This window comes from Hyperoodon ampullatus (assembly GCF_949752795.1).
Source record: "Hyperoodon ampullatus genome assembly, chromosome: 13".
Lineage (NCBI taxonomy): Eukaryota > Metazoa > Chordata > Mammalia > Artiodactyla > Ziphiidae > Hyperoodon > Hyperoodon ampullatus.
Genome location: NC_136926.1, coordinates 36,141,710 through 36,165,182, shown reverse-complemented (window position 1 = coordinate 36,165,182; position 23,473 = coordinate 36,141,710). Strand labels below are relative to the sequence as shown.

The 23,473-nt window shown below is 41.9% G+C and overlaps 1 protein-coding gene across 2 annotated transcripts in view; it reads right to left on the bottom strand.

Moving 5' to 3' along the window:
• Window positions 1–23,473, bottom strand: part of MYOM1 (myomesin 1) — a gene marked incomplete at both ends in the record, with an annotated part of 139,507 nt that overhangs the window by 28,668 nt on the left and 87,366 nt on the right. For both annotated transcript variants that reach the window (XM_079717373.1, XM_079717374.1), the window contains 3 exons: window positions 8,391–8,505; window positions 12,867–13,051; window positions 16,485–16,611. In XM_079717373.1, the coding sequence (XP_079573499.1) occupies window positions 8,391–8,505; window positions 12,867–13,051; window positions 16,485–16,611 (427 nt within the window). The remainder of the gene's footprint in view (window positions 1–8,390; window positions 8,506–12,866; window positions 13,052–16,484; window positions 16,612–23,473) is intronic.

Sequence of the window (23,473 nt, the reverse complement as noted above, 5' to 3'; positions counted from 1 at the left end):
ATTTAATTTCAGAAAGGTATAGCTTTACTTTTTTTTAAGTATAAAAAAAACCCTTTCAGTAGATACTTCCCAAGTGATGAAAGATTTTCTCTTCTAGATTGCATCATTCAATAAAACTTGTCAGGGGAAAAACAATTGCAAGACTCCTCCCAGGTGAAGAGCAAAACAAAACAAGTGACTAAAGAGTGATTGGTGACATTAGGATGTTGGTTCCTAAGCCTGGAAGTTGGTCTAATTTGTGTCCTTATTGATAGTAGTGTGTGCTTCAACTGTAAACCTCCAAAAAGTGATTTTTAACACATAGAAAACTTAGAGAAGACTAACTCTAGGAGATTTTAAAAAATTACTTTTTAAAAAATAAAGGGTTATTTTCACATTTGGCTATATAGATAAACAGAAATAAAGATCAATTAAAGATTTAATTTTTCCTAAGTGAAATGTCCCCCATGTATTACTTTTAAGGGTTGTGTCTACTCCATCGGAAGTCACAGACCATGTTTTATTTCTATTCCCAGTAACACGTGACTAATCCTTACATTAGGATTAATGAATAACATTGTTGTATAACAAATAACGAACAAGTTATTTAAGAAAAGACTGACACTTAAGAATGCTGAGGTTTAGATGGTATTATAATACACAGTTAGCATAACTGAATCACAGAGAGTATAAATGGAAAATTTTCTGAATATCTGTATTGTTATAAAGAGGAAAGGAGAAGTAATGAAGTTGACTAAACCTTTCTTGCTATTTACATAATATCTATTTTGGAGGCATGACAGATTGTTCATATTAATCATTCATTGGTTTATTTGTAATCTCTTTAAAAAGGAAGTGAATCATCCATATGCCTGCTGTTTATTATGTTGGAGGTATGACTTAAGTTTACAGCAGAAAAAAATATTGCTTAGCTTAAGAGTCTTGATTTTTATTAAAGTGAAAGATTTGACTTTTCTACAAAGGAGTCATAAAACGGAAAGCATATGAACAATATAATTAGCTTGGCTTTTCTCTCAATTACATGGATAACCTTTGTACCGTAACATTTCACTCATTTGGAATCTTGCCCAAGACCAAGAAGTAATGAAAACAAGTCTCTAAGAGCCAGTGCTGATGTGACAAAGTCCACGCACTAGTATTCTTGAACACTCACTGGTGAATTCCATAGACCGTCACTTGGAATCTCTACTTAGCTTGAGATGATTCTAACAAGCTTAGTTGGTCAGTTTCTCTCAGTAGATTGAACCCAAAAAAGAGAGGAAAGTAAGAAGCCACTATCATCAGGAAAATGACAGCAGGAGAGGAAGCAGAAAACTAAAAAGCAGGCACAAAGACATTATTTAGTAGAGGGACAAACAGCTCCTCACCCCATAAGACGTCACTATATTGTAACACTGGGCAATAAATAAGGTGGATACTTATGGCTCTGAGTCATACAGAAAAAGGTAAATGAGATTAAGTATATTGCATTCAGGAAGTATGAAAGGTAGGTACTGAAATGTGTAATCTATTTTACGAGAATTTTCATCACAGAGTCTTAGAATGAAATTTTAAATAATTGATGCTCTAGCAGTAAATTCTCAGGTAAATGGAACTACTGGGTATTTAAAACAATACGTTTTTCAGGTTTCTGAATGACCAGATTTGGTCCCAAACCCATGCAACTTAGAGAATAGAAAAACCCTGCTCAGTTGCTGTCTCAATTGCCTCAGCTATTAAGAGAAGGATATAGAGCTGCCTCACTGAATTATTCTGGGCAATTAATTTTTGTAAAGTACTTGGAGATCTTTTGTGACAGTATGAGATGAAACAAAAGATGTTATTTTTAAGTCCCAGGCAATATGTGTGTTTCCACTTTAACCTATGAGTTTTACATCATTACTTTGTAGCTGGGTTCTAATGTAAAAAAAATGTAATAATTTATACTTTTGGAAAACAACATGGTATTTTTTGAAAGTCTTAGATCAAAATTTGTGATTTGAAATTAAGTAATTGCCTGGAGGGGCAAAATAAAAAGTAGAAATTAGATGTAAAGTCAACTAGTATCTGAGTGTGCTCATCTGTGCAGCTTTCCTTGATTAATCATATCAAATCAGGACATGGTAGACAATACCTGTAGTGGATAAAAGAGAGGCATAAACATTTCCTCAATTTATGCTCACATAATTGTGGCTATGATGGGTGCTATTTGTTGATTTATTCAAATAAAGGAAAAAAATTAAAACTCTCTTCCATACTTCAGTTTTAAAAATCAAATACTCATTAAGATGAGTATTTGATTAATTTTCAGTTTTCAAAAAGTTGCACTGGTTCTTTATTTTATCAAGAACAGGGTTAAATTCTACAAGGGCAGGGCTTTTGTCTTTCATATTTTCCATACATATTTACACATGCCAGGCCTGTGTAAATATGTATGGACTGAAAAAACAGATTCAAATGAGAAATGTCAGTTTAGAATTGCAATGTTTATTTTATTGGAACTAGTCTTATTAAAGCTTAAGCATAACACCAATATTTTGATAAACAGACAAGATTAAAAAAAAACCCAACAAGGAAAACATTCTAGTCGCAGTGGGTTTCCTACTTATGCTCAGAATTTAAAGCTTGATCTCCTTCCTGACAAACAGTGATGCTGTCAACTGGCTGAAAGTGTCGCTCTGAAAGTGATCATAATCACAAGATTTTGAAAAGTAAAATTTACTGAAAATAATTGAAATACTAGTTTTCTAGGCATATTTCTTACGCTCCACAAAAATTCTCTTTAGAAAATAATGTTTAGTCAAAATAACTTACTATTACAAAGAAAGAACACAGTTTCAACTGTATAAATATAAAACAAGGTTATTGTCTTAAAATGATTATGGCAACAAGTTATAGCTTGTTCCCTATTTGTCACATGAATTACAATGTTAATTCTCTCATACTCTTTCAACATGGCTTTTCAAATTCAAATTCTGTTACTTTTCAGCTTTAATTAATTGGTTAACATAGTTCTTTGAATAAAAGTGTTTTTAGAGAGTGACTCAGTAGACCAAGTATTTTATAATAATATCTATAGTGGGAAATGGAATTGAAGTTGCCTTGGAAAAAAGGTAGACTCTTCCTGCATTCTGGGTTTATATATAGAGGAAGTCATTTTTGGAAAATACATAGATTCATAGATTCCTCTTTGTGTAATAAAGAAGGTAATTATGTTAATCTGGAAAGGACATTTTTCCCACATATTAAAATCTAAGAGGAATTAATAGTGGCGTTCCTTAAATGAAGGGATCCTGGATACATCATGGGCAAAAAATTCTAGTGAGATTTTACAAAAGATACATGACACTGAAATGGATGATTCTTTTTATAAGTGCTCTAGGAAAACCAAGAGCAATGTAATGACAGCATTTCTAAGAGGCCCCAGGCTAGTCCACAACTACACCTGTGGAGATTAACCTGGTGCAGCGACAGAGTGAAACAGGTGCAGCTACAACACCCTCAAATTTTCTTTTTAGAATGTCCCACAGCCTGAGTTTTTGCCAAGCACTGAGCTGCTGTCAATCCATGGTTGAACTCATAAATGTCTAAAGAGACACATTCACTAAATTTGACTAAAACATGAGCAGAATGGTTCTGATATTTAACAGGCAGGCAGCAAGTTTGATGTTCTGCTGTCAAAGTAATGGAATCCCTATGGATATTCTCATCTAGATGAAAGGCCATCTCACTTTCCCGCAGAGTTTTCTCAAAAACAACCTTTGAATCTATTCAAGAATATGAAGAATTCGGTTAAAAGCAGAGGAGATTTGGCTATAGAAAACGAAGGAGATAATTCTGGTCTGAAAAGGAATTAAGAAGAGTTAGTCAGCTGCCCCAACCCTAACAAATCCTTCATGAGGACATAGAGGAATAATGGATTGCTGGAATGGCATTTTAATGGTCCCTCCAGGCTTGCCACTACCCCCAGTAAGTGAATGGGTTAAAGTACGGCCCAGGGCTAAAATGAACTTTTTGGAAATTAACTCCAGCCCACTTTTCTCTCCCTTCCAAATAATGATTTTAAAAAAAGATAAAGGGCTTCCCTGGTGGCGCAGTGGTTGAGAGTCCGCCTGCCGATGCAGGGGACACGGGTTCGTGCCCTGGTCCGGGAAGATCCCACATGCCGTAGAGCGGCTGGGCCCGTGAGCCATGGCCGCTGGGCCTGCGCGTCCGGAGCCCGTGCTCCGCAACGGGAGAGGCCACAACGGTGAGAGGCCCGCGTACCGCAAAAAAAAAAAAAAAAAAAAAAAAGATAAAATTTAAAAGTGGGAATTCATCTTCCCACACATTTCATAATCTGATGTGAGAATTTTATCATATAATTTAGTCTTTTATATCTGCGTTAATAGGTCACTTTTATAAGTTTTATTCTTTGTCTTTCTCCATGGTGTGCATGAGTGTGTGTGTGTGTGTGTGTGTGTGTGTGTGTGTGTGTGTGTGGTGTTTAAAAACACTGGAGAGTGGGACAGAACAGAAGCAGACAGAAGTGAACAAATGTAATCGGCTGCGTGTAACGCTGAGGTCCCCTATGTGGAAGACAGGACCGCTGGCTGACCCACCAGCGGTCCTGGTGCTACATCAGGGCCTCCACTGGGCCTCTCCCAACTCACCCTTCATAACCAGGGTGTTCATTACGAGATACTAGGGTTAGGTTTACACGCTGTGGCTGCAAAACAGAGTCACACTCTCTCGCCAAAACATGGTAGCCATTCATTATTTTTTTCATCTATACACCAGGTACTAGGCTATCGACATATAGAGAGAAAACAAAGTTCCTATTTTGAAGGAGCCCACAATCTAATGCACAGTTCATAAACCTTGAATTTCATACTTGAATTACCCAAGGAGTTAAACAAACAAACAAAAATGAACCTATGCCCAGGCTCAGCCCTGGAGACTCTGATTTAATTGGTCTGGAGTAGTCTAGAATGGAGTCAGAATTTTCAAAAAGTTCCTGGCATGATTCTAATGCAATGTACTGTCAAGGTTGAAAACTACTTTGCTAATGGGTGAAAGAGAGCAGATAGTGAGCAAATATAAGTGAAGTTTTCTAAATTAGCCAGTTGAGCTAATCTTTAATAGTCAGTCTGTCTTCCTGCTTCAGAATCCTTCAAAGCTCCACCTCAAGGCCACTGAGCATTCTCAGCCCTACCAGGTTCTATAACCGATCAATTTTCAGAAACTGGGATTGGTTAGTAGGTTGTCAACTCAATCCCAGCTCATTATTCCTTCTGGAGCCCCGTTCTTCTAACCTGCCTTGCTCTCGGTGAGAAGTCCTAACTTCCAATAACTCAGTTCCTGCTCGGAACTCTGCCTGGGTCTGGGTTCTCCTGCCCCTCACCTCAGTTCTCCTGCCTGCTGCTGGGTCTCAGGTAAGAACACCTGCAGCCTGTTCTGCCAGTTACTTGTTGCCCTCCAGATCACTTGCCACACCTTGGCAGGTCTCTCTCTTGCCTCCCGTCTGATCTGGTTCACTTTGTCTCCACCTACAGCCCAGACCTGATACAATCAACATAGATACTGTTTGAAAAATATCAAATATCAAGACTAGAAGTGCCTCTCATGTACCAACAAATCTACTCTAAATATTTTCCAGCTTATTCTTCTTACAGGCTTGTTTAGCTACTAGATTTCTCGGTAAGGCACGGCACACTTAGTCCGTTTTGATCCTCATTACCAGCACAATCCGACTTTGCAGTAGTGGCTGAGCTACATCTGCTGGCATTTTCGTCAACTTCAAAGGGAAACCAGTCACCCTACCAACCCCAGTGGATTAGGTTAACTTTTAACTGGAATTCAAATTGCACTCGAGGTATCTTGTTAGGTGTATTTAAGGTTTGCTGTTACATGATAAGCTTTATTCTCTATCTGAAATTTTAGTAATGTGTTCCAAAAGGAGTGGTTCTTCTGAAATAGCAATCCAAGTTTCACGTTCCAAACCTTGAAACTGATAACAGATCCCACCCCCCCAACCCCGGCCCCAAACATTTTAGCATAAAATAAATACATGGTTAAAAGTAATATATTGGTATTTAATAAAGTTAATAAATTCAGACAACCTTAGGCTACATACAAGTTTTTACAGGGATCTTTAAAGCCTTAACACCTGTTTATAGCCTATTCATCTATGCGAAATATTTTGTGACCCTCTAAGCTCTCATCACGCCGTGCTGTAAACTGTTTTTCCACTAGCTCATAAGCTCAGTGGGCGGTGACAATGTCACATTACTCTACTCGTGGTGCCCACACAGCACCTGGCATGAAGTAGGTGTTCAGGAAACACATAGTGCAGGAATGAATGTGTCTGTTGCATATGGAACCTGCCCCAGTGTCCTGGGTTTGGGCTCCTTCATGGCGATGCTTCAGGTCAAGCATCTTGACTCTGTGCCTCCCAGGATTTTTTCCTAGGCTTGAGCCAGTGGTTCCTGAGCGGGTTAATCTGCTGCTGTTTAGTCTGCAGCTGCTGTTTGTAGTTATATTCTGGGAATGGAATGGCCACAGAATGACTTTGGGTGCCTTGTTCCAGTGAACAAACCAGTGAAACAAAACTCTCCCCCAGGAGCTCACCAGCAGACTCCTTTCTGATGGTAAAGTTTCCACCGTGGTGGCTTTACTAATGTCCTGACTGGCCACCTGCCATTCCAAGGGTTATTGATGAGAAAACAGGAAATCAATTTAAGCTTTCTTTAGTCAATCAGGTTTGGGTTCCACTGCTTAAAGGGTGCTTTTAACCTATCAGTGACTAGATAGTTTATTTGTGTAATAATCTAAATGTTCTTACAAGGGCAGCCTCATAGTTGGGCTCTTCTGCATGTCTATTGGCACCCTATATATCTGCACAGTTGGCACCTGAAGGGTCTGATTTCTATAGGAATGTGTGTCCTCATGTATTCGTGTGTCACCTTTTACCTGGCATTTGGGTCCCTAGCATTTTTCTATTTTCTCATGAAGTTTTGCAAAGAGTACTTATATGAGGTATGGCACTCCGTCCAGACACACCTACCACACTTTGGTACAAGAAGGTCACTTCTGTCGTACCTGGTGCTAGAGGGTAGTTACAGGAGCAGATGAAAGCAGTTCATGAAATAATAGGATGAAAGGGGCAGGTACTTCCTCAAAGGATACATTAGATATTCTTTTCAAGCAGCATGAAGTGAGAGCAGAGTTTTCTGTGTTTACATTCTTTTCTCATCATAAAAACAAATATTACATTATATATCTGCTCTTTATTTCAGTCTGAAAATAGGAATGGATTAAAGTGAGAGTGCTTGGACTAGAATGAATATAAACTTAAAATAACTGATTAATACTTTTTTTAATCCTCTTTCATTTCCAGTGATTTCTTTCATGTAACTTTAATGAACTGAAATTTATAACTTTGAAAAGGAGATTAAATGACAAAATAAGTATTATATAATGATCTGAAACTACTTGCACAGTGAACACTGTAAACTTTGTTCACATAACAAAGGGAAAGACTGTCTTTCCTAGTCCAATCATGGCATCTTGAAACTGGGAAGTGAGGCTGCCTCAACTCTATAGATCATTCAATTAGGACCGCTGTTAGTTTAATCCAGGGGTCAGCAAACTATGGCTTGTGGGCTAAATCTGGCCCATTGCCTTTTTTTGTACGGCCTGCAAGCTAAGAATGGTTTTTACATTTTTAAGCAGCTTTTAAAAATAAAAAGAGGATTAATATTTCAAGACCTGAAAGTAGTTATAATTCAAATTTCATAATGCATGTAATGTATCATATTACATAATGCATATATCAAGCACAATAAAGTTTTATTGGCACATAGCCATGCTCACTAATTTATGTATTGTCTGTGGCTGCTTTTGTGCCACAGCAGAGTTGAGGATTGTTACAGGGACCATATAACCGTAGAGTTGAAAATATTTACTATCTGGCCCTTCACAGAAAAAGTTTTCTGTCCCCTGGTTTAATTTAGTAGCTACAATTATATAAATCCTACTTTTGTTTAAGGATCATGCTTGCTACCTGGGCTGTTCCAGCTTCCTCTGTGATGGGAAAATATTCTTGTGAGAATTAATGGCCATAGTATAATAGGAATAACGTCCCAGGAATGTATGTTTTAAACAGTTGGTGCAGGAAGCATAATTTGATCAAGAACTTCCCTGTTTTTAAGTATGAACCAGAGTAGCCCTGGACCACTTCAAACCTGACTCACCCCTGCCCTAAGGTCCTGTGATGGGGTAAATGATTGTCATGTCCTACGGTCATACTTATCAATCATTTGGCTAGCATACAGTGATGATTTTGAAAATGAGGAAAAGCATAGAAGTAAGGTTGAATGTTACCTTTGGTATCTTACACAGATGAGATTAACGAAAAAGTAAAAGCCCACCTGGACGGGTTTCTGCCACAACAGGCCCAGCAAGGTCAGATGGCTTCCCGACACCTGCCTGGTTTATGGCTCGGACTCGGAACACATAGCTGACACCCTCTTTGAGGCCTTGCACCTGGAAGAAGCAGGTATAGAAGTGATGGGTGCTTTGTGTCATTTGAACGGAAGTGTCCTTCCTCTGTGGTGGCAATACAATCATACAGCACAAAGGGCACAGGACTTGGGTTCTGAACTTCATTCTGTCAAAGACTGTGTGTGGCTTCAGCTAAGGCTTTCTTCTCTCTGTACCATGTGTAAGTAGACATTTCCAAGATCCCTTGAAACTCAGATGCTGTTTCTTTTTTAGATAATTTAATGGCCACCAGCATCAGAAACAGAAGACTGATACAGGTATGCTTTAAAGGAGTTAGCCACCTTATTCTTTGGTCAAAAGACAAATTACAAAGTGCTCAGAAGAGCTTATATGCTGCCCTTTTTTTCCTGGTCCTTTTGAGACATTCCATGAATAATTTCAGATAAAATTTCTGATAAGAGAGGGGAATTACAAGCACGGATCACAGATCATGGATCACTTTCTATTTGTTTAAAAGCATGTTAAAGCACTAGAACAAAAACAAACAAAAATTGTCCCTATAAATATAATACAGCTATTTCTCACTAAACAGACAAGCAGGGACTTCCCTGGTGGCACAGTGGTTGGGAATCCGCCTGCCAATGCAGGGGACATGGGTTTGAGCCCTGGTCTGGGAGGATCCCACATGCTGCGGAGCAACTGAGCCCGTGCTCCACAACTACTGAGCCTGCACTCTGGAGCCCACAAGCCACAACTACTGAGCCTGCATGCCACAACTACTGAAGCCCATGTGCCTAGAGCCCGTGCTCTGCAACAAGAGAAGCCACCGCAATGAGAAGCCTGCGCACTGCAATGAAGAGTAGCCCCCACTCGCTGCAACTAGAGAAAGCCCACGTGCAGCAATGAAGACCCAACCCAAAAATAAACACATAAATAAATAAATTTTTTAAAAACGATAAAATCTTTAAAAAAAACAGACAAGCAATTAACATGATTGTGAATTTTAGTAATTTGTGAATAGTCAAATATATTCAAATTCCAAATCCTCACTTTTTTTTTTTTTTTTGCGGTACGCGGGCCTCTCACTGTTGTGGCCTCTCCCGTTGCAGAGCACAGGCTCCGGACGAGCAGGCTCAGCGGCCATGGCTCATGGGCCCAGCCGCTCCGCGGCTTGTGGGATCTTCCCAGACCGGGGCATGAACCCATGTCCCCTGTATCAGCAGGCGGACTCTCAACCACTGTGCCACCAGGGAAGCCCCAAATCCTCACATTTTTAATTATCAAGAAGATGTTTGCTGAGGACCTATATTATATGTGTGCCACCAAGCTAGAGTTACAAGAGCATAAGAGAAGTAAAAAACATATATAATATGTTTTTATACAACAGTCCCACTTCATAATTTTTTGTGACTTTCTTTGGGTTCAACACAGTCTCATTAGTATTACAAATACTGTCAATATTTTACAAAAATGATCTTTTCCTTTTTAGAACATGTGACTTTTAAAAGCTATATTGTATTTTAAGAAGTTTATTACACACAAAGGGCACAATTTTTTCCCATAGTGTTGTGATGGAGATTAACAGCCAAAATGGGATTTAAATCAAACAAAGCTAGAATATACTTATTCAACTAAGCGAAGTGTTTGTGACCATGTATTTAGATGAGCTATGTATTAAATTGTTGGGGTTTTAATCTAATTATTTAATTGTACTGTGTTTATGGTAACAGAATGTCACTACTTATATAGTGATAACTTTCACTGGAGCTAATGGATTTTTGAAATGAATTTTAATCCATAAATGAAATTAGGCACAGGCTAAATGCATAAGAGTTTGATGCTTTTAACGTAAGGTAGATAGACAGTGGGAAGCAGCCGCATAGCACAGGGAGATCAGCTCGGTGCTTTGTGACCGCCTGGAGGGGTGGGATAGGGAGGGTGGGAGGGAGGGAGACGCAAGAGGGAAGGGATATGGGAACAGATGTATATGTATGACTGATTCACTTTGTTATAAAGCAGAAACTAATTTTAAAAAAAAAGAGTTTGATGTATTTAAATTCTATACTTAGAAATAATGCCAGGCAACTGTGGATCTATAGAAAGGAGCAGAAACATTTCCTTGTTGTGATAAAAATAGACCAGTTGCCAGGTACCTGCCACTTAGGTAATATGTGGCTGTGAGTCAGATTTCTGCCAACACGGCACAGGAAGTGAATCCACATCCTAGTGTCTAGTCACTGAGGTGACAGGCACACCCCTCCACTCTTCCATCACCGCAGGGGCAATGACTGCTGGCTTAAAGCACTAGAGATGCATTATCTATATCCCCCACCCCTTCCAATTATTCAGTCCCTCTCACCACATTGTCTCAGCAGATTGTAATTACCAGTCAAGAAGGAAGCATGAGCTCTGTTGGTTAAACCTTTTGGTGGATAGTAATGCATCTTACACTCTCTCTAGGAACCCCTAGACACTCAGTGCTAACGTGAATGGGGGTGCTTCTGGCAGAAACCGGTTAGGCCATTATGTTCCAGTGCCATGGTGCTAAAATCTCCTGTTCCTGGAGCTATATGTCCTTTCCTCACTTAAATTTGACAGATTAAACTTTTTAACATGCACATTTTTTCTCCATTTCAGGGCTGAAACTTTTCTGAATATGAAACACCTGGAAAAGTGACTCCACATCAAAATGGGTATGGGGACTATAGGACATCTCTACTTTTCTTCTTTATGCCTTTACTGCTTGAATTTGTCATCATGAGCATGCATCTGTTTTATAATCAGAAAAATCAGTAATTCTATTTTTGCTTTAAAAATTGTGGCCAAACTCTAAAGTCATTTCCTTACAGAAAGTTCGTCTCCCAGTTTATGAGGGGCACTCGACCTCAGTCTCTCTCTTTCCCCTAAATTTGCCTTTCTTCTTCTTTTTTAAAAAAATGAGCGATATTAACCATTCTTTGATGCGTTTAAACTCCATTATTTTCTCTTCCTACTCATTTTTCCTGGGCTCTTGGTCCCCTTTGCTTGGCTTCTCACTCTCACTTGGTTTTCTGTGAGTCGGGCTCCTGGGATCCTGTGCTATGGCAGATGGAGGATTTGGAAGTCATGCTGGCCATAAGAACACACCACCATCATCCAGGATGTGTCCGACCTTTGTTTTACACTGGCCTTTGTGGATGTCTTTGTATCTAGAGGCCTCCTGACTTCTCTGGACAGCCAAACAGCATCCTAGGCTCCGGACCTTCCTTGACCTTTTCTCTTCCCCACGAAATGTGAACTTCCTTATCTCCTCATGGTTTTGTAAGGGGCTGGAGAGTTTACTGGCATGTGGGAAGCTGAGTTAATGGCATGTTGGATGTAATGGTTTAAGGGTCATCTCTCCTGGAGGGTACATTTACATCTTTTTACAGGGACCCCAGAGAGTGGCTGCCCTAACCCCAGAGAGTGGCTGACAAATGGTATGGACTTTAGTGGCAGGTTGACAAGAGAAATCTCTTAAACCAGGTATACTCTGAAAATCCTCCAAGGCCCACGCCCTGTGGGGCCATATTCTGCCAACAGATAAGGCTGCACACTGAATGCATTGTGAAGCTTCCTGTTTGACTGTGGTCATACAGTCACACTTCATTGTACGTAACAAGAACTGGAGTCATATTCCCCACAGTTTCTGAGGCCTTGTTGTAGATTCAGGGTCTCCAGATGCCACTGCTGACAATAGGGGGAAACATTCTTTTGAGATTTCTATTTGGTACTAGTGAGAGAGTCAGTGGCTAGAGCAGAACAGTCTCTGGCATATAGAGTTAGAAACTGGTTCCGTTGGAACACTCTAGAGGAACCTGGAAGGCAGTGACATGGAGAAGGGTGAGGACAAGGTCAAGGGTTGAGGCAGCTCACTCCTCTGGCCCCTGAGAGCTCACGTGAACACGGGGTGAGGGGGCGGGGGAGGTAAGGCCGACCACGACTCAAAAGGATCAGCAGTTAAAGGCTTACAGGCGTGAACTCTATGAAAATAACACCCTCAAATCAAAAAACACCCTCAGACAAATTCGAGGTAGGAATGAGAAGGTCACCTTTTGGAGATGGTAACATCTTAAGACTGTGAGTAACAAAAATGTGAGGTGGGTAAGTGGAGGAGGGACGGAAGAGGGAGGAGGAATATTTTCTAAAGCCAGGCAAAGGGATTTGGGTCAAATTACAAGCAAGTTGTTTTAAGCATCAGAAACATCCCCAAAACCTCACCCACTGCCAAATGGAGTCCTACCAGGATCCCAACACATGACACAGACCAGCGCTGAGATGCTCTGCTTTATCTCACTGACTTTAAAGTTAACCTCATTAGAAGAACCCTTTTTCTTTAAAAAAAAAAAAAAAAAGATTTTCTCAAACTGTGAGCATCCTCTTACCTTCAGGTATGTGTTTTTCAGAGCCGCCTCATTGAGTCCTCGCCACTGGTCCTCTTTGGCACTGGCCTCCTTCATGTCCATAAAGTAGCCAGTGACCGGAGTCCGTCCTGAGTGGATCGGAGGCTTCCACTGCAGAACCAGGGAGGTTTTCCTGACTTCACTGTACTTGAGACTGTGCGGTGGTCCTGAGAGGGAAAGAGAGACTGATGGGTAACAATCATAATGGAGATAAGAAAACTCCAATGTGTGTAAACCTAGAACCACATTTAAGGTCTTAAAGCTGAAGCTGATGCTGGTGTTCTTCTTTTGTAAAATCTACTACTCCCATGGGAACAGGTATTCTGTGCTCATTTCATATCAAGTTTCCTCAACAGCTCTGTATCAGCCTATTAAGACCCTTTACGGGCAGCAAGTGGTTAAGGCCAGTTCAAGGTGCCCTCCAGCAGCTGGATGAAGCCTTGCCCTCAGGCTGTCCTCGGGCCTGTGTTCCTCACCTTTTATCAGAGCAGTTTAATTTGGTTGCAGTTTCAGATTATTTTTGGATGACAATCTGAAAATACCCCCCAATCTCAATTATGATGAAGAAAGCACCTCTCTTTGATGGCTTATGAATATAGAAAACTATATATTGCAAAACATATATCCCTCCCTCACTAGAGGAATATCTTTCCCGTAAAGCATATATCCCACATAGGGGTAAAAACAAACTACAATTGTGGTTACAAAGAACTTTCACCAAAACAAATACAATCAATCCCATGGGCCCTTAATCTATGCTAAACCCTATCAGGTACTTTACATTCTTTTATCTCACCCATCCCTAAGACAATTAACAGAAAGCTCAGAGATGCCAAGGAACTTGATCAACCTGTTCAGGAAGGAAGCCAAATACTTCCTGTGTGTCTCTTTGCACTCTTGGGCGAGTCCCATCTACTCACTGATGGCCTGCATCTTTGCATGACTACCAGCTGCTATGAAGGTGATATAGTTATTTATTTTCTTTCTTTTTTTTTTTTTAAGTATATAGTCAGATTTGCACTTTATTTATTTAAAATTATTTATTTATTGGCTGCATTGGGTCTTCGTTGCTGTGCGCGGGCTTTCTCTAGTTGCGGCGAGTAGGGGCTACTCTTTGTTGTGGTGTTAAGGCTTCTCATTGCGGTGGCTTCTCTTTGTTACGGAGCACAGGCTCTAGGCATGTGGGCTGCAGTAGTTGTGGCTTGCAGGCTCTAGAGCGCAGGCTCAGTCAGTAGGCACACAGGCTTAGTTGCTCTGTGGCACATGGCATCTTCCCGGACCAGGGCTTGAACCTGTGTCTCCTGCATTGGCAGGTGGATTCATAACCACTGTGCCACTAGGGAAGTCCCTTTATTTTCTTTTCTCTTTCCTCCTTTTTTTTTTTTTTTTAAATAACAACTGGTTTCTAACCAACCAATCAAAAGCACCTGAACTGACTCACAGTGGCCTGAGAGCCAACTACAAGCGCAGCCTCCATCGTGCTATGCTTTGGCATTTTGCAACTGATCACTCGGTGTTTTTTGGGCCCTTTACCTCAGCTTAACGGTCAGTGGCAATGAGTCATCCTTGTCTCCTGATGATGCCTTCTGTGGAAATAGGTTTAAGTAACACCAGTACCTTACCCTGGTGTGCAGTGCTCTGTTTTGCAAAGGGCTTTTATGACCATTGTCCTGGGTCATCCTTAGGAGCCAGAGAGGCATCCAAACAGGCAGCACCAGCCCTTTCTTCCAGAGAAGGACCACTGTGCTGCTGCTTCCTACCCCCTCGTGTCTTGGAATGAGCAGACCTAGTTTCCAACCCTAACTGCCACTTATTACCTGTGTGACCTCCTGGGTATCATTTAACCTGAGTCTGTTTCTTCATCCGACAAAATGTCCTAAATGCTCTCACCTATCATTAAGCTTTCTTGATTCATGGCTTGCCCAACACTTCTCAGTGAGTCAAGGGTGAATCTGGGAAAAGAGAGGCCGTGGGGGTGGAGGACTGCCCCGTTCACTTCTCCTCTGAGGTGGGAGCACTCACCCTGCAACCTCTTTTGCTAACTATATCTTTGTCTATTAAACCATTTTCCACAGGTCTGCTCAGAATTTCTTGGTCTGTAGTCATTCACATTTTAACTTTATTCAGGAACTGCAAGAATTTAAAAACAGACCTGCTTTTGTGTAGGTGGCAGAAAGAACTTAAGAAATATCGCTGGCTTCAAGAAGGCGAAAGGAAAGCAGTGTGTTTGCCTCTTGTATTAACTGAAGGTGAGTGAACTCTTGAACTTCTCTTGAGTTTCTCTTGTAATCTTTTTACTCACACCTGATAGAGATGTGATGCAGATGGACGCTCACTAAGTGAAGGCAAAAAAGATGGTTCTCCAAAGGCACTAAGGTTTCAAATAGAGGAAGCAGGTGGCACTGGGGGCATGGCTGGATCCACCCAGTGTGCCCAGTGTGGCCTGGTGTTCTAACGTGGTTGGAGCCAGTGCCATAGCAGTTGTTATACACGCTGAATATCCAACCCAAGTGGGAGAATTTAGTCATTCTGTGGCACTAAAGTACTTGGGTGTTTGAAGTTAGTGCCATTGGAAGCACAATAAAACCATCCACTAGGGACTTCCCTGGTAGTCCAGTGGTTAAGACTCCACCTTCCAATGCAGGGGGCGTAGGTTCAATCCCTGGTCGGGGAATTAAGGCCCCCCATGCCGTGTGGTGAGGTCAAAAATTAAAAAAACGAAAAGCAAAACAAAAAAAAAAACCCATCCACTGACTACATTGCTAGTCTGACTCTTAATGACTTAGTAAATTTGTTAGTATTCAGTCTTTACATTTGTTCACTGTTGTAGCTGTGTAAGAGTTAAAAGCATAGGTAAATGTTTCTGGCTTCTCCCCACTTTCATCCCTACCCCGTCAACCACCCTCTATGACAACCTCCAAAGGAGAGCATTCCCAGTCCGATTCCAGGATCTTTATTGTGATGCAGAGTTGGAAAAAAGTTGACATAGAGAGAAAGGACTGGAGAGGTAAGTGGACAGATATAAGAGGCAGGAGGCCAGGACTTAAGCCCTAGGCAGGCATGTTAGGTCCCCTGTATGTACTGTGAAGAGCTGGGAGCAAGGAAGTAGGAGACCACAGGAAGGATGCCACAGAGGCTGGGGCTGAGGAGACGGGGGAGGGAGGCTGATAAATGAAATGCTCTAGAGCAGTGGGAAAATGCACAACTTGGGAGTGCCAGAAGACATTTTTGAGAAATTTTGCTGGGGGATGTGAATTGGATGCCCTTTAATGGCCTTGAAGAAGACAAGCAAAGATTAGAATTCCTTTTAAATAAACAAGTGGCATTCAAACTGTGTGCTTCCGTCCATCCTACTCCATGCAGAGGCTGAGCTATGGGGACTCTAGGATTTATTTGGAATATAAGAAATTTATACTCAGTTTTATATTGGTACCTATCGTTTCATAGTACTGTAGAAATATTTAACGTAAACACAAGGGGCTGAGAGAATTTGTCTCCCTTAGAAGCTGTATATGTACCACTTAAATTTAGTTCCAGGTTGTAGGTTCCATTGGAAGAAACTCTGAGCCTCAGTGCTGAGACATGGTCTTCCTGGTTTACCTGGAACAGCAATGGTCCACTCTTCACATTTGAAGCTTGCGCTTACTGCCGAGGGTGCTCCCAAGCCAGCGATGTTCATGGCTGCCACTTGGAACTGATATACCATGTTCTCCTTCAAGTTGCTAATCTGCAACATGGACAATATCATGGATAGTGAATGTTTCAGGTTTGTTTTTCTAGCGGTTCAACATTTTATTTATTTACCTCCTGTGTTGGACATACTCTAGGGTGACCCCCCAATGAGTCACACCCTTTTGTAATCTCCCCTTGCATTGGGGTGAAACCTGAGACTTGCTTCTAGCCAACAGAACATGGCAGGGGTATTGGAATATGAGTCCTGTGATTGTATTATATCATATGGCAAAGGAAGAGGGATATTTCAGATGTAATTAAGATCCCTAATCAGTTGATTTTGAGTTAATCAAAAGGAAGATAGATTATCCTAGGCGCACCTGACTATGATATTGTGATTTATAATAAGACATATATATTTGTTTTTTGTCCCCATTCCTGGCACAGAGCTCCTAAAACACTTGGAATTTCCTAAGTGATGAGAGTTATAAAGTATCTTTTGTTATGTTAATGAGGTGACTTTTGGAAAGCACCTAAGGATGGGGACTGGTTGCCAAGGGAACCAATCATGTGATTAAAGGGTGGGAACTTTCAGCCTCATCCCAGACCTCTGGACCTCTGGGGAGGGAAGATGGGCTGGAGATTGAGTTCAATCACCAATTACCAATGATTTAATCAAGCAAATCCATGTAATGATGCCTCCATAAAACCCCAAAAAAGCAGGGTTCAGACAGCTTCCAGGTTGGTGAACACGTGGAGGTGCTGGGACAGTGGTGGTCTGGAGAGAGGATGGAAGCTCCATGCCCATTCCCCATATCTTGCCCTATCAATCTCTTCTATCTGGCTGTTCCTGATTTATACCTTTTATAATAAACTGAATAATCTGGTAAGTAAAATGTTTCTCTGAGTTCTGTGAGCCACTCTAGTGAATTAATCAAACTCAAGGAGGAGGTTTTGGGAAACTGATTTATAGTCTGTTGGTCAGAAGCACAGGTGACATCCTGGCCTTTCAACTGGCATCTGAAGTGGGGTCAGGGTTATTCTTGAGGGACTGAACCCTTTACATGTGGGACCTGAGTCTATCTTCAGGGAGACAGTGTCAGAATTGTGTTAAATTGTAGGACACCCAGCTGGTGTCCGAGAAGTGTTGTGAGTGTGAAGTAGTGTAAGAGCAAAGGAGAAACACACAGGAGGGAGAGTGAGTTTTTCCAAAGGACTGACTTAATCAGATAGAAACTCTTAAAATGGGGTTTGGGCCCTGCCTAAAGAGAAACACTGTCCTGATGTCCTTGAAGAAGCAAATACTGTTTTTCAAACTGCTTAGCCACTCACATTTGGAGAAGGACAGCCTCTAGGAGCTGAGGGTCTCAGACCTATAGCTGCAAGGAACCGAATTTTGCCAACAACAGTGAGCTTAGAAGAGGTACTCGAGTTCCAGATGAGAATGCAGTCCAGCTGAAACCTAAGTTGCAGTCTTGTGATACCTTGAGCAGAAGACCCAGCTAAGCCGTGCCTAGACTCCTGACTCAAGGAAACCGTGATACCACAAACAGGGACAGTTTGTCATAGTTTGTTACACAGCAATAGAAAACGAATGCATGTACAGATGAAAATTAAATGAATTCTAATCTTGGAATCAAAATACTCAAATTCTTGTAATATTTCTGCTCTTTACTGAGTGACCTCATATTTTCTATATCCCTCAGTATGAACTGGGTTGTTGTGGGGGTAAATATATGTAGTAAAATACTAAATGTGAAAACATTTGCAAAATAGAAATGATAGAATGTATTAATGTGAAAAAAATCCATGAACTAGGCTTTAAAAGAGGAGACAATGAGTAGGACATACTCTCACTCCCTCTTGCAAGAACAACTAACTGTTGAACAATCATCGACAGGAAGACACTGCAACTCACCGAAAAAGATACCCTGCATCCAAAGACAAAGGAGAAGCCACAGTGAGAAGGTAGGAGGGGTGCAATCACAATAAAATCAAATCTCATAACTGCTGGGTGGGTGACTCACAAACTGGAGAACACTTATACCACAGAAGTCCACCCACTGGAGTGAAGGTTCTGAGGCCCACGTCAGGCTTCCCAATCTGGGGGTCCAGCAACGGGAGGAGGAATTCCTAGAGAATCAGACTTTGAAGGCACATGGGATTTGATTGCAGGACTTCGACAGGACTTGGGGAAACAGAGACTCCACTCTTGGAGAGCACACACAAAGTAGTGTGCTCATTGGGACCCAGGGGAAGGAGCAGTGACCCCATAGGAGACTGAACCAGACCTACCTGCTAGTGTTGGAGGGTCTCCTGCATAGGCGGGGGGTGGCTGTGTCTCACGGTGAGGACAAGGACACTGGCAGCAGAAGTTCTGGGATGTACTCCTTGGCGTGAGCCCTCCCAGAGTCTGCCATTAGCCCCACCAAAGAGCCTGGGTAGGCTCCAGTGTTGGGTCGCCTCAGGCCAAACAACCAACAGGGAGGGAACCCAGCCCCACCCATCAGCAGACAAGTGGATTAAAGTTTTACTGAGCTTCGCCCACCAAAGCAACAGCCAGCTCTACCCACCACCAGTCCTGGCCATCAGGAAACTTGCACAAGCCTCTTAGATAGCCTCATCCACCAGAGGGCAGAGAGCAGAAGCAAGAAGAACTACAATCCTGCAGCTTGTGGAACAAAAACCACATTCACAGAAAGATAGACAAGATGAAAAAGGCAGAGGTCTATGTACCAGATGAAGGAACAAGATTAGATCACAGAAAAACAACTAAATGAAGTGGAGATAGGCAACCTTCCAGGAAAAGAGTTCAGAATAATGATAGTGAAGATGATCCAGGACCTTGGAAAAAGAATAGAGGCAAAGATCGAGAAGATGCAAGCAATGTTTAAGACCTAGAAGAATTAAAGAACAAACAAACAGAGATGAACAACACAATAACTGAAATGAAAACTACACTAGAAGGAATCAATAGCAGAATAACTGAGGCAGAAGAACGGATAAGTGACCTGGAAGACAGAATGGTGGAATTCACTGCTGCAGAACAGAATAAAGAAAAAAGAATGAAAAGAAATGAAGACAGCCTAAGAGACCTCTGGGACAACATTAAACACAACAACATTTGCATTATAGGGGTCCCAGAAGGAGAAGAGAGAGAGAAAGGACCCAAGAAAATATTTGAAGAGATTATAGTCAAAAACTTCCCTAACATGGGAAAGGAAATAGTCAACCAAGTCCGGGAAGTGCAGACAATCCCATAGAGGATAAACCCAAGGAGAAACCTGCCAAGACACATAGTAATCAAATTGGCAAAAATTAAAGACAAAGAAAAATTATTGAAAGCAGCAAGGGAAAAACAACAAATAACATACAAGGGAACTCCCATAAAGTTAACAGCTGATTTCTCAGCAGAAACTCTACAAGTCAGAAAGGAGTGGCATGATATACTTAAAGTGATGAAAGGGAAGAACCTACAACCAAGATTACTCTACCCGGCAAGGATCTCATTCAGATTTGATGGAGAAATCAAAAGCTTTACAGACAAGCAAAAGCTAAGAGAATTCAGCACCACCAAACCAGCTCTACAACAAATGCTAAAGGAACTTCTCTAAGTGGGAAACACAAGAGAAGAAAAGGAACTGCAAAAACAAACCCAAAACAATTAAGAAAATGGTAATAGGAACATACATATTGATAATTACCTTAAACGTGAATGGATTAAATGCTCCAACCAAAAGACACAGGCTTGCTGAATGGATACAAAAACAAGACCCATATATATGCTGTCTACAAGAGACCCACTTCAGACCTAGGGACACATTCAGACTGAAAGTGAGAGGATGGAAAAAGATATTCCATGAAAATGGAAATCAAAAGAAAGCTGGAGTAGCAATGCTCATATCAGATAAAATAGATTTTAAAATAAAGAATGTTACAAGAGACAAGGAAGGACACTACATAATGATCAAGGGATCAATTCAAGAAGAAGATATAACAATTATAAATATATATGCACCCAACATAGGAGCACCTCAATACATAAGGCGACTGCTAACAGCTACAAAAGAGGAAATTGGGCTTCCCTGGTGGCGCAGTGGTTAAGAATCTGTCTGCCAGACGGAGGAAGATGGCGGAAGAGTAAGACGCGGAGATCACCTTCCTCCCCACAGATACATCAGAAATTCATCTACACGTGGAACAACTCCAACAGAACACCTACTGAACGCTGACAGAAGACCTCAGACCCCCCAAAAGGCAAGAAACTCCCCACATACCTGGGTAGGTCAAAAGAAAAAAAGAATAAACAGAGACAATAGGATATGGACGGGACCTGCACCAGTGGGAGGGAGCCGTGAAGGAGGGAAGGTTTCTACACACTACAAGCCCCTTCGAGGGCGGAGACAGCAGGTGGCGGAGGGGGAAAGCTTCGGAGTAGCGGAGGAAAGCACAGCAACAGGGGTGTGGAGGGCAAAGCAGAGAGATTTTGGCACAGAGGATCGGTGCCCTCAGGCACACACCAGCCCGAGAGACTTGTCTGCTCGGCCGCCAGGGCGGGCGGGGCTGGGAGCTGAGGCTCGGGTATCGGCTTTCAGTCGGAGCGCAGGGAGAGGTCTGGGGCTGGCGGCAGGAAGAGACCCTGAAGGGGTTAGTGCTAGCCCGGAGGGAGTCCGGGGAAAGGGTCTGGAGCTACCGGAGAGGCAAGAGACTTTTTTCCCTTTTGTTGCCTGGTGCGCGAGGAGAGGGCATTCCCCTCCCTCCCCTCTGCCTGAGTGAGCCAGAGCCCCCGAATCAGCGGCTCCTTTAAACCCGTCCTGTCTGAGCGAAGAACGGACGCCCTCCGGCGACCTACGCGCAGAGGCGGGGCCAGGTCCAAGGCTGAGACCCGGGAGCTGTGAGAGCAGAGTCAGGGAAATCTCTCTGTGCAGCCTCCGAGGCAGCGGATTAAAGCTCCACGGTCCATTTGATGTGCCCTGCGTCTGTGGAGTGCATGAATGGACAGCGAATCATCCCAAATTGAGGAAGTGGACCTTGAGGACAAGATTTAAGACTTTCCCCCCCTTTTTTTTTCCTCTTTTTACAACGAATTATCTCAAATTAAGGAGGTGGACTTAGCAAGATTTCAGACTTTTCGCCCTTTTCCTCTTTTTACAACGAATTATCCCAAATCGAGGAGGTGGACTTGGAGAGCAAGATTTTTGATTTTTCCCCCTGCTCTCTTTTTGTGAATGTGTATGTGTAATCTTCTGTGTAAGATTCTCTCTGTATAGCTTTGCTTCCACCATATGTCCCAGGGTTCTTTCGGTCCGTGTTTTTTTTCAATAATTACTTTTTAATTTTAATAACGCTACTATATTTCATACTTTATTCTATTTTACTTTACCTGCTCTTTCTTTTTTTCCTCCCTTCCCTTCCTCCCTCCCTCCCTCCGCTCCTCCTTTCCTTTTCTTTTTCTTTCCTCCATCCCTCCCTCCCTCCCACCCTTCTTCTTTCCACTTTCTTTTTCTTTCCTCCCTCCCTCCCTCCTGTCTTTCTTTCTTTCTTTCCTTCCTCCCTCCCTCCCTCTCTTCTTCCATTCACTCTTCCTTTTGCTTTCATTCCTCCCTCCCTCCCTCCTTTCTTTCCTTTCTTTCCATCCTTCCTCCCTCCCTCCTTTCTTTCTTTCTTCCTTCCTTCCTTCCTTACTTCCCTTCTTCCTTTCTTTCAATCTCTCTTTCTTTCTTCTACTAATTATTTCTTTCTACTTTTTCTCACTGTTATTCTGAGCCGGGTGGATGAAAGGCTCTTGGTGCTGCAGCCAGGAGTTAGTGCTGTGCCTCTGAAGTGGGAGAGCCAACTTCAGGACACGGGTCCACAAGAGACCTCCCAGCTCCACATAATATCAAGCAGCGAAAATCTCCCAGGGATCTCCATCTCAACACCAGCACCCAGCTTCAGTCAACGACCAGCAAGCTACAGTGCTGGTCACTCTATGCCAAGCAACTAGCAAGGCAGGAACACAACCCCACCCATTAGCAGAGAGGATACCTAAAAACATAATAAGGCCACAGGCACCCCAAAACACACCACCAGACGTGGACCTGTCCACCAGAAAGACAAGATCGAGCTTCAACCACCAGAACACAGGCATTAGTCCCCCCCACCAGGAAGCCTACACAACCTACTGAAACAACCTTAGCCACGGGGGACAGACACCAAAAACAACGGGAACTACGAATCTGCAGCCTGCAAAAAGGAGACCCCAAACACAGTAACATAAGCAAAATGAGAAAGCAGAAAAACACACAGCAGGTGAAGGAGCAAGATAAAAACCTACCAGACCTAACAAATGAAGAGGTAATAGGCAGTCTACCTGAAAAAGAATTCAGAATAATGATAGTAAAGCTGATCCAAGATTCTATTTCCCAGATCCAAAATCTTGGAAATAGAATAGACAATATGCAAGAAACAGTTAACAAGGACCTAGAAGAACTAAAGATGAATCAAGCATCGATTAAAAACACAATAAATGAAATGAAAAATAGTCTAGATGGGATCAATAGCAGAATGACTGAGGCAGAAGAACGGATAAGTGAGGTGGAAGATAAAATAGTGGAAATAACTGATGCAGAGAAAAATAAAGAAAAAAGAATGAAAAGAACAGAGGACAGTCTCAGAGACCTCTGGGACAACATTAAACGCACCAACATTCGAATTATAGGGGTTCCAGAAGAAGAAGAGAAAAAGAAAGGGACTGAGAAAATATTTGAAGAGATTATAGTTGAAAACTTCCCTAATATGGGAAAGGAAATAGTTAATCAAGTCCAGGAGGCACAGAGAGTCCCATACAGAATAAATCCAAGAAGAAATACGCCAAGACACATATTAATCAAACTGTCAAAAATTAAACACAAAGAAATCATATTAAAAGCAGCAAG